The 12,439-nt window shown below is 39.5% G+C and overlaps 1 protein-coding gene across 1 annotated transcript in view; it reads left to right on the forward strand.

Moving 5' to 3' along the window:
• The window catches only part of si:dkey-171c9.3 (uncharacterized), a 55,719-nt gene extending 44,125 nt beyond the window's left edge, over positions 1–11,594 (forward strand). Inside the window, exons 4-5 of the mRNA XM_060832727.1 lie at positions 1,324–4,569; positions 8,747–11,594. Of these exons, the coding sequence (XP_060688710.1) occupies positions 1,324–4,569; positions 8,747–8,926 (3,426 nt within the window). The 3' untranslated portion in view covers positions 8,927–11,594. The remainder of the gene's footprint in view (positions 1–1,323; positions 4,570–8,746) is intronic.
• The last annotated feature ends 845 nt before the right edge of the window (positions 11,595–12,439 follow it).

Raw genomic sequence — 12,439 nt, forward strand, 5'->3', positions numbered from 1 at the left:
GGCCATATTTGGTGTTTGTGTGCAGTTCTGGTCACACACTGTAGGAGAGATGTGGAAGCTGTGGAGAGAGTGCAAAATAGGCTTACCAGGATGTTGCCTGGATTGGAGTGTGTTAGGAGAGTTTGGACAAACTTTGATTGTATTCGTTAGAGTATCGGAGGCTGAGGGGTGACCTGAAAGAAGTAGATAAAATTATGAGAGGCATAGACAGGTGAATAGTCAGTCTTTTTCCCACGGTGGAAATGTCAAATTTAGGGGCCATAGGTTTAAGGTGAGAGGGAAAGTTGGAAAGGCCGAGTTGGACTGAAGGTTCTGTTTCCATGCTGTACATCTCTGTGACTCTATGAAATTTGCAAAGCAGTTGTTTACACAGAAGGTGGTAAGTGATTGGGATGCGCTGTTAGGGAAAGTGGTAGAAGCAGCAATGACAGTGACCTATAAGAGGCAGTTACACGATACATGAACAGGCAGGTCATAGTGGGATACAGACCATGTGGAAGCAAATGATTAGAATAGTCGTGGTCAGTGTAGACATGGTGAGCTGAAGGACCTGTTCCTGTGCCATACTGTTCAATGTTTTCTGTGTTCTAGTTCACTGTAAAATCATGTTCAGAATGTGCAACAGAGGGAAACAAAGATAAAATTGAGAGATAGAGAAATGAAAAGTTATATTTGTATTTGTATTATTAACTTTAACTTTTACAAAAAATCCACATTACCGTTTGAAGTAATTGTATTCTAAAATGTAAAAAGGTAGTTTTCAGTGTGGGAGAGGTTGCTTGACAATATTTGAGAGTTATAATGTTTAAACAATTACTTATTCCTGAATGCACAGTCCTAATATTTTCTGAGATGCTTTCTGCCTAATTTGTCCATCCATAATACAACTTCCCACTTTAAGGGCAAGATACTAGTGTATTTTGTGACTAAGAAGGATGTATCAGGCAACAATTTCAACATTTACCAGCACATATGGACTTTGGATGTCATTGTCTGATTTAATCCTTAATAACAGAGCACTGCTGGTCTCACTGTTATTCTTAGCTTAAGGTGAAGAGCGATAATGTTCATATGAAAGAAACTTAGGCTGGGAATTTCTTTGGAGCTGCTCTGCTATGTGGCTCTTAATTCTCTGGAAGTAGTGTATAAAGGTAAATCAGGTTTCCCCATATTTCTGGTAAAACTCTGGCAGCAGATGAAAGACAACAGTGACTATAAAGTTGCTGTTGCAAATATAAATGAAAGTTAACTAATAATTTATATAAAATGGATTGATTCTGCTTTTGCTGATTAAACTGATTGATGTTTTGTTTTAAATAACAGAATTCAACAGAAGGAGTCATGTGCCTGTCCCCTTCACCCAGCTACAACAGTAGTTCTGTATTTTGCAGCCTCCGAAAATATGCATTGGGATTCCAGCATGCAATCCATGCAATTACCGGAAATTTTCCTGATACCATCAGTCAGAGTACAGAGCACATTTCCACTAATGAGACTTGTTTTCCTGATGTCGATACTCAGAGAATAGAAGTGCCTGCTGTTGATGGCAATATGTGCCCTCGTCATAATTCTTTTCCTGAGGTTGATAATCCACACCTGCCCAGTATTCACCTTCCAATATCAGAGCAGTTGTGTTATCAGATGCCAATTTCTCAAAGGCCTTCTAGTCCTCTACATTCTTCAGTATCTAGTCTTTCAGAGGATACCCAATTGCCAAATACAATAACAGACATAGCTATGGAATATCCTTCTGATGTTCCATGGGCCAATAAATCTCAGTTTTTAGACCTTCTTTCCAATTTTGCAGAGGCTATGTCAACTGAAATACTCAGCACAGTTATTGAGGATAGTCCTGATAGAAACAGATCTACAGTGGAGCAGCCAGAGGTTTCGACACCCACAGAAGACCAACTTTCATCAGATGTATTTTCACATGATAATATCCAGCATGCCCAATTGTATGATACTTTTGCAGGTATTGACGAATTTCCCAAATCATCTCAAGATGATTTAAGTACAAGTAGAGAAAAAGGATCTGAGGAAAGCCTTGACCTAGATGCTCTACATTGTGGCCTGGCCCATCTGGCAAGCAGGGAGACTTCCAGTGTTATTGAGAAGTCCCTTCAGGAAGTTGAGCATCAAACGGAAGAGAGCTTAGCTGACCACATTTCAAAATCAATAAAAGCAGATTCCTCTGAAGAAGCAAATGTTGCAGTACTTCCTGTTGTGGAAAATTATGCATTCAGATTGACCAATGATGTAATTTTTGACAGCACCAAAGAAGCAAGCTTAGAAAGGGTGACGACACAAAATAAACTACAGCAAGTTGAAGGAGAAAGCGTGAACGCACACCCTGCTTCTATTGAATCACATAACAATAACAAGCTTTCAGATATGTCGCAATCTGACATTCTTACACATGAAATTAACCATCTTACACACAAGGAAGTCAGTTCATTGTGTACTGGAGTAAGACCATTGGTACAAGGTGAACAAGTTGAAACTTTCACCCAAGTATCACAACAATATCTGGATGGCTGTTCTCCAGACAGGGAAAGGCATTTATCAATGACAGACAAAGAAAGAGCTGTTGATCATGATTATGAGAAACAAATGTTTGATAAACTTGGACTCACCAAGAAGGGTTCACTGGATTATCCCGATGCACCTCCACCTACACCACTGAGGCCACAGCTGAGTAGCAGTCAAAGGAGTTTCACTAGAAAGCTCAAGGGAGGTTTGGCAAAAGAATTCCTTCCTTCACCACCTCCACCAACCCCAAAGGAAAACGTCAATTTTTGTTTGTCTGAAGAGGATCGAGAAACTGAGGAAAAGACAGAATTTATGAGAAAGTTAATCCGATCCTTGTCTCAAGAGTTCAATGGAAAAGACACCACTGGAATTTCTGAGGAACCTGAAGAGGAGAATTTGGAACTGATGTCTCTGGCTCCAAAAAATGAACCAACACAGAATTCTCGCAGTGATGGAGAAACTGTCCAAGACTATTTTAGTCATTTGATGTCAGGTATTGTTTTTTCTTCTGCACAAGTAATTTGCAGCATTATGGGTGAAAGTATTGATCTTAAAGCACCCAAACATCAGCACTGTGATAGTGTTACATGTAGTGATGAATATCAACCAAATATCCAGACATCAGAGGAACCAAACCCACTTTTTCCTGTTCCAGTTATTCCAGAAACAGAAAAGAATCCAAATGAACACATTGAGAATAAACACGGAGACAATTTTCCAGAAAGCATGGAAAGCCTGTTAGGGGACTATGCTGATATGTTAGCACAGAAAATTATCAATGTGGTTATTAACTTTCTGAATCAAATTGACCTACATGACCATGGAGAACAAAACATGAATGGAAAAAGTGAAATGTCATTTGAAGATGGAAAGCAAGATTGTCGGCATTCAGATTACATTAAGCAGATAAATTCCATGTCAGAGGAGTGGGTAAAAGGGATAATACAATCTGCCCTACAAGTATTTATTACTCAATATCGATTGCAAAAGGACAGCTATACCAACCCTGAGACTGTGCATTCATCAGAACAATTGCAGAATACAGATTCAGCCAGAAGCGTTGACATTAAGGACAGTACAGAAGATCACCATATCAAAATGTCAGTGGAAACAATTAATTCTGAAGCAAACAGTGAGGATGAGGGTCTACACAGTCACCTTGCTTTTACTGAAGAGCAAAATCCAGTTACTGAAGGTTTAGGATGTGGAATTGGTATTGGAATCAGACCAAGCCCTGGTGAAGGAACAAATGACGACAATAACAATTACAATCCATACCCATATAAGCAGACACAGACAGATGTGACAACTGAAGAGCTCACTGGAAAGAACCAAAATTGCTTTGCTCAAGCAGAAACAAAAATGAACTTATTTGAACAAAAGGAGAATGATTTTTTAACCCTTCATTCAGAGGCAATTGTTGAAGATAAAGAAACCTCTTCCATCTTAGAATTATCCAAGGTCATATTGAAGGATCCAGACTGCAAACTGGTACATAAAAAATATGCTGAAAACCTAGCAGCAACTATACTTGAGTCCTCCTTGGACGATGCATATAGATGTTCTGGTACTGGAACAGTTAGAGATGAGATGCCAATGTGTTCTCCAAACGCTGAACAGTATAGGAAATGTATTTCGAACAGTCCAGGTGAACAAAGTCCAGAACTCCAACAGAAAATAAGGACAAAAGAATTATTGAAGGAAAGAGAACCAGGTGTTCCCATTGTTGAAAACACTAAATCACAAAGATTAAATGTAGTTGAATATACAGATGTAACATCGTCAAAACAAGCACAGGAGAATCTGAGTCAGTCCACTGTTATGGCACAGTGCCATGCTGAAGAACAGGAAGGTTGTGAGGAAATGGGGAATGCTACTCCAATTGCTCCAAGGGGAATTGAAATCTCGTTGGTGAACTTTAAGTCTAAGTCTGCTGCTGTTGATGCACAGGTACAAGCAATGCTGCAGTGGGCAGCAGCAACTCAGCTTAACATCACTAAGATTCATATAAGGACTTCAAGTGATGACTTCGTACAGGTAAGTGTCATTCACTAGGAATTAAGATTTCTTTCCCCGTAAGCTCCCAGTTAACATAATTTGGTTATGACACTACCTTGCCTAATTAGCCCACTTTACAACCATGAATAAAACTACAAAGTAATGCATTGTAATTAATTGTATTTGGTGATGTTAAGATAACATTTTTGATTGGAACCATTTTACTTGAAAAAGATGTGGTACAGACAGCACTGCGGTTTGCTATTTGGACAGCCTGCTTGGTGTTTTCCATTGACCACACGGAAGAACGTCATGTAAATAATTGCCCACTTCCTGTCCCAAGGAATTAATCTATGTCTGATTACAATGCAAATAGATATTCCCCATTACGTTTACCTTCTTACTGGTGGAAATTTCTGAAGATGTCAACAAAATACCATTTGCTTTAAGTTACATCTATCTAATGTTTAACAAGAGATTAAAGATTGTTCATACTTTTAGAAATGTTTCAAAACTTAATGGGAGAACCTCAGTTTAAAATTGAAACTTAACAAGTTGTGGAGAAACTGTGAGGAGGTGTATTTCCCCTGAGTGGTCTGTGATAAATGAATCATGTATTTTGACACTGAACTACACAGATCCAAGAAGGTCCAATCTTTGGACTGTACCGATTTCAACCAAGGTCAACAGCTAAAATTATAATTTGCTTCAATACTACAGAACTCATCCCCTGTTCTGTTTTTGATCAAAATCCAGAGACTTCTATTACAAATATTTACATGGATCAGGCTTAGTTGTGTGTTCCTACTTCAAATAATGTTTTGTCAATCACGTTTTTAACTTCACTTTTGACGAGATACATGTTTTTACTGTGGAACTGTTGGCATGGTTCACTGCTTTCCGAAGGAAGGCTCTGCAGTACTCACACACAACTATGGGGATGGTTTCTGTTTTATTGCAAGCTTCCTACTCATGGCTAATATGTAAGGGGACAGAACCAGGAAGCCTGACCAGACTGGAAATTCTGTCTGGAGAGAATTAAGTCTTTTTCCGATTCCAGATTTAAAATTTACACAATCTCTGTCATATAGGAAGCAAAGTAGCTGTCTCCTCAAATATTATTTTGTTTGTTCCAACTTCATTTTTACTTCAAGCAACTATCTCTTTTTAGTTGATTTATCTGCAATCTGTTTGCATTTATAAACATAGCTAAATTGTAGTTGTAATGGTTAAATTCAAATTATTTTTGAGATATCTAAATATAATAGAGGGATTCTTTCGATATGGTATGTATCTAGTTAGAGGAGTTAGCACAACACAGTGGAAATTAATTACATATGATTATTTTTAACTAAACACAAATAAATATTTTAAAGATATGATGTCATGTCCGTAGGGTGATAAGTTTAATGTTGCAAAGCTAATATTTACCAGCTGTGATTTTTAAGTATAAACATTTGCTTCATTCTTATCATTCCAATATTTCTTTTTGAGGTTGGTTTATATTTTTTAGCTATTCCTTCTCAGTTGGAGAGTGTCTAATGTTTGCCTTTATTTAAAAAAAGGGCTGCAAGAAGGAGTCTGAGTATGAATTTTGACCGGAATGTCTGACATCAATGATGTGTATGTTGGAGCAATTCTAAGAGACAGAATTTACATGCATCTAGAGGCGCAAGATTAGGAATAGTCAGCATGTCCTTGTGCATGGGAAATCGTGTCTCTCAAACTTGATTGGGATTTTTAGGACATAAAGGACAGATGAGAGCGGTGCAGTAGAAGTTGTCTATGTGGACTTTAGTAAAGCATTTGACAAGGTTCCACATGATGGACTGATTAGTAAAGTTAGATCACATGGGATTAAGGGAGAGCCTGCCAGTTGGACAGAACATTGGCTTGATGGTAGGAGACAGAAGGTGGTGGTGCAGGGTTGTTTTTCAGACTGGAGGCCTGTGACCAGAGGTATTCTGCTGGGTCCACTCTTGTTTGTTATTTATAAAAATGGTTTGGATGAGAATATAGGCGGCATGGTTAATAAGTTTGTGGTGACACCAAAATTAATGACAGTGAAGAAGGTTATCTAAGATTACAAAGGGCCATTGATGAATTGGGCAAATGAGCAAAGGTGTGGCAGATGGAGTTTAATTTAGATAAATATGAGGTGTTGCATTTTGGTAGGGCGAACAAAGGCAGAACTTACGCAGTTAATGGTAGGGCCGCGGTAAGTGTTGTAGAACAGAGAAACCTGGAGTTTAGGTACATAGTTCAATGAAAGTTGCATCATAGGTAGATAGGGTGGAAAAGAAGGTGTTTGGTGGATTTGCCTTCATTGCTCAGACCTTTGAATATAGGAGTTGGGACACACAGGACACTGGTGAGGCCACTTTTGGAGCACTGTGTACAGTTCTGGTCACTCCGCGATAGCTAAGATATTATTGAATTGGTGAGGATTCCAAAGATGTTACTGGTACTGGAGGGTTTGAGTTATAAGAAAAGGCTGGGACATATTTTACTGGAGATTAGGTGGTTGAGGGGTGACCTTAGAGGTTTATAAAATCATGAGGGGTATAGATAAGATGAATAGCAAAGATTTTTCCCTAAGATTGGGGAGTTCAAAACTAGAAGGTATAATTTTTAAAGTGACAGGAGAAAGATTTAAAAGGGATCTGAGGGGCATCTTATTCACACAGAGGGTGGTTCATATATGGAATAATCTGCCAGAGAAATGTAGGTACAACATTTCTGCTGCACCTCTCCCTCTCTCCCTGTATCTTCAATTTTCTCTTTTATAGCGACTATTAATTGTATTTTAATAATATACTGAAGCTTTCTCTTTGAGATGGAGTCCACTGATATTCGAATATCTGATTTTTCCACAGTTGTTAGATTCCTTGTGGAACTGATGTAGAAGTAAATCTCAAAGCTGGTTCATTTCTTAAAAAGTAAATAGACAAGGTCTTTCTCCTGGGGTGGGACAGTCCAATTATGGAGGGCATAGGTTAAGGTGAGAGGGGAAAGGTTTAGAAGGGGCCTAAAGGGCAACCTTTTCACACAGAGGATGGAATGAGCTGCCAGAGGAAACTGTGGAGGCTGGTACATTTAAGAGGCATCTGGATGGGTATATGGATAGGAAGGGTTTAGAGCGATATGGGCCAATTGCTGGCAAATGAGACTTGATTAATTTAGGATATTTGGTTAGCATGGACGAGTTCGAGTTTCTGTGCTGTACATCTCTAATGATCCTAAGATTCTAAGTAGATGAGTTTAAAAAAACAATAAAGCTTCTGCCATGTTGTGCAATATGTCTGAATTTCATGTGATGCTTTTATAGTAACACAGCAAAGATTGCAAACTCAGAAACAGAAATAGAAAAACTTGTCAAAACGGATCATGTACTATTGTCACGATGAACCATGTCATCCATTACCCAATTTACTTCCTAGTTATGATATGATTAAAGGATACAATGTTCCTTGTGACTACATAACGCTGAACCAGTCCCTTTGCGGATTGCACAAAAAACTAGTCTCTTCCAAACCTAAACCTTTACCCAACTTAGAAGGATAAGGGAAACCGATACATGGAATCCCACCACTTGCAAGTTCCCTGCCAAGCCACACACCATCCTGACTTGGAAATGTATCGCTATTTTGACACAGTCTCACTGTTTCAAAATCCTAGTTTACCTTCCTCCCAGCACTATGGGTGAACTTACACAACGAGGAGTGCAGTAGTTCAGGAAGGGGCTTATTACCATCTTATAGAGGACAATTAAGGATGGGCAATAAATGCTAGCCTTACCAGTGACACCCACATGCCATGAATTAATAAAAAGAAGTTCACTGCCAGATGTGCAAAAATATTTCAAGGATATGGGCAGTTTTGAAAGAAATATGAACGATGGTCATGAAATCACAAATAAACCCAATTTAAATAAATAAATATATACACAATGTTACTTTTATAATGTTTTGACGATGCTGCAATGATAATAGTGATCATTTGCAGTATTCCAGTTGATGTCTTGGACCCTGATTCAAAAACAGTTGCCTATTTGGGGCATGACAGTGGCTCTGTGGTTAGCACTGAGTGGGGTGAGTCTGGGTGGGATGCTGTTCAGAGAGTCAGTGTGGAATTGTTGGGTCAAATAGCCTTATTCCACATTGTAGTGATTCTACAATAATATGATGACGGTAGTCTCTCTCTCTCTCTCTTCCAGTTCCCGACTCTTTTGGCGCTAGCTAAAGCTGAAGAATGGGCGGTTGGAAGGCTTCTTCATGCAGTGCTAGCATTTTATGAAAGAAATCAGACAGCAGTCAGCTCAACACTCTTTGACTATCTTCTGGAACACTTGGATAGCCTTCAGACTCCCAGTAAGCAGCACATGACGTCAAGCTAAGGTCTTGGCTTTTACCCACGATGTTGTTAGAGAAACAACTTTCATCTTTCATCGTCTTATGATCAAGTTAAAATCCCAAGACAGAGATGTATGGAATGAACTGAGTTTGGAAGAAGTAAAGAATGAATTCCATTTTGAAAGTTTGATCTGACCTCACAATTCTCAGACTAGTTTTGTATCATACTAAAAAATCAAGTGCTGCATTTTTAAAGTGGTTAAAATCGAATGGTTAAAATCATAGTCTTAGGGTAGACTTCTTTTACCTTGCTTATGTGTGATCTGTTCCCAGGCTGCTCCTCCCACATCTCTCAAACTGGATGTCGATGGATGGCTGCCAATCATCAATGAAGAGGTGCAACTTTATGACTGGATTGTCACTGTACATGCATCAAAGTGGACGGTGAATGTTATAACACTCTGCAAGCCCCTTTTAAGAATGGTACAGCAGCAATGATGCTGACAGTCTGAGTTGCATGGCAGTTACCTGGTAATGAGTATTCAGTGTGAGTCTCCACTGCAGAACTCAAACTTTTGGTGGAAGCTGTTGGTGCTGCTGTGGAAGCAGAGACACTGCAACATCATTGGATCCACTTTAGTGACAACCACCATTTCATTGGTGGGAAGGATAGGATCAAAGCTCTGCGCAACACCCTGTTTCAAGCTGATGCTGATCTCAATGTTCCTTAATGTTCCTGACAGCCTGAAATGCCAGGTCATTTTTTGAACGCTTAAGAGTCACAAATGGACTAAGGGTCAGCCAGCTGCAACTTGCGCATCCCTGTGGAAAATTTTAGGTGGACCAAATTAGGCAGGAGGCTTATGGAAAAGCCATCAGGAATTTCCAGCCCCATATCCCCAGCTATAAACTGCTCATGGGCAATGTGAAAATCTGCCCTTGGAGACGCTGTCTGAAAGCTGTCCCTTAAATAATGTGCACAGTCAGTAATTGAACTTGTGGTTCTGAGTGTGAAATGAAATGATAGTGTGTCCTGTTGTCTCTGGATGTGTCCTGGAAGAGAAGAAGAAGTATGCCAGTCTGTATGTTGCTGCATGGTTCAAGAATTAGTAGAATGTACAGACTGTGGCCTTGAATGTGAAGCTTGTTGTACTGTGAGTGTCCAGTGAAGCATCCTGAATGTCTGTGATCCATTTGAATTATTAGGTGAATGGTGTGGTGAATTGAGGTTAGTTCAATAATGATAGATGTGATAGAGCATTTGAAGATATATTCACAGACCTTGCGCATTTGTTTGAAATCATTAAACTTTTTCCTGCACTACATCCATGTTTTGGCTGCTCCTTGATCTCTGAACCCATCTCTTATGAGGTCATTGAGCTTATTGCAGCACTTCCTCCAAGCATTGAGGTCAGGAGCTGCCTTCTCTGACTGTCATTTGAGCGTGTGCCTGGAAGGTTTCTTGGTGCCCTGTGGATACAGGACACCTTTCCTAATTTTCATTTTGAGCATAGTTCATGTGTTGTGTCATTCTTCTATGTATGCCTGTTCAGATTCAATTCTTGCGTGACTGCCAGTGGTATTTGCTTTGGCCCCTAAGCATCTCATTTTCATTAAGAACTGTAGGCTACATTTAAGCAATAAGCCTAGCTTTAAGAAGCATTGGATGTTAGAAAGTTAGACTGCTACTAATATTGGAAGAATTAGAATCTCTACTGTGTGGAAACAGGCCCTTCAGTCCAACAGGTCCACACTGACTCTCTGAGGAGAACCCCACCGAAACCTATTCCCCTACATAGCCTCATGCATCTAACCTACACATCCCTGAACAATATTGGCAATTTAGCATGGCCAATTCACCTAACCTGCACATCTTTAGATTGTAGAGGAAAGTGGAGCAGCCAGAGAAAACCCACATGGACATGGGGAGAATGTGCAAACTCTACGCAGACAGTTGCCCAAGGCTGGAATCAAACCCAGGTATCTGGCATTGTGAGGCAGCAGTGCTAACCACTGAGCCACTGTTCTGCCCATAAATATATACAGTGAATGAACAGTTAGTAAATAGAATTCAATCCTGAGAGTGTGTGGTGATGCATTTTGAAAGGACTAACGAGGCAATGGAGTGGTGTTGAATGGTAGGACCCTAGGAAGTACAGCAGTAGAGAGTGCAAGATCGTAGTTCCTTGAAAATAACAAGCTTGGTGGTTAAAAAGGCAGTTGGGATACTTTCAGCTTGTGAATATGTTTCTTCGTGCTTATTTCATCTCAAGCTGGAGATTGTCTAAATGGACACAGGTCAAGGACGAAAGTGAGGGAAGGGGGATACACTGACAAGCTGAGAACAATTTCAGGCTGGACACAGCGTGCGAACAATGTCAGGTTGGGACAGTGTTAAGGTATAGATTTTGTCAGTCCAGGGATGGGCTTTCTCAGTTACGTTTTAGAGTATTTAGGAGTCAATGAGGAGACAGGATTGTGCAGAGGTAAGAGAGAATTTTGCATATTTTGTGTTTATGTTTATTTGTTATTTATATTTCTGCTTCCCAGCATTTACTTCACTTAGTTTAACGTATAACTTTCTGTTGGTGTGGTAAAGGAGTGAGAAGTTTAATCTACTCCAGTGTGTGTTCTTCTGTTTGAAAAAATGTACTTTGTCTCAAATTTACATGCTGTTCTATTTTGATGCAAGTTAGAATATTTGGGAAGGAATGAGGAATATATTACAGTATTTTTATACTTATTTTCAAAGAATAAGTGTAACAATATTATAACCATCTTCTGCATTTATTAATAAAATGTAAATTGTCTTCAGTATGCTTTGTCATCATTCTTCAGTGTATAATTTGGTTTGAATAATATTGTTCTTAGAATCATAGAAAAGAAATAGCACAAAAGTCACAGCCCAAAAAGACACCATTCAGTGTGCAAGGTTTATGCTGGCTGTCTGCAAGGGCAAGGAGAAAGTGAGGACTGCAGAGGCTGGAGATTCAAAGTAGCGAGTATGTGGTGCTGGAAAAGCACAGCAGGTCAAGCAGCATCCGAGGAGCAGGAGAATCGACGTTTTGGGCAGGAGTCCTTCATCCGAGCCCCTCTGTTCTCTGCAAGGGCAGTTCTACGGTCTGACTTCCCTGATGCATTCCTCATAGCTCTGCGAATTGTCTCCATAGATAATTGTTCAGTTCTCTTTTGAAAGCCTCAATTGAATTTTCCTTCACTGTAATCTCAAGCAGCGATTCCAGATCCTAACTACCTGCTGCATACAAATCATTTTCCCACATGTCACTATTGCTTGACACAATGGGAGCTGAAAAGGCAGCTGTACTATCACCCCATACTACTTTTGGAGAAATATACTTCAATTGGAAGCAACACCAAGAAGGTTCATAAGGCCCATTTGTGGGAGAAAAGTTAACCAGGTTAGATCTATATCTTCTGGATTTTAAAAGATTAAATGGTGACCTAATTGAAGTATAATAGGTTTTGAACCTTGACAAAGTAGATGCTCAGAGGATTTTTCCCCTTATGGAAAATCTAGGGGCTACTGTTTAAGGAAT

This window comes from Hemiscyllium ocellatum, chromosome 11, assembly GCF_020745735.1.
Source record: "Hemiscyllium ocellatum isolate sHemOce1 chromosome 11, sHemOce1.pat.X.cur, whole genome shotgun sequence".
In the NCBI taxonomy this organism is placed as follows: domain Eukaryota; kingdom Metazoa; phylum Chordata; class Chondrichthyes; order Orectolobiformes; family Hemiscylliidae; genus Hemiscyllium; species Hemiscyllium ocellatum.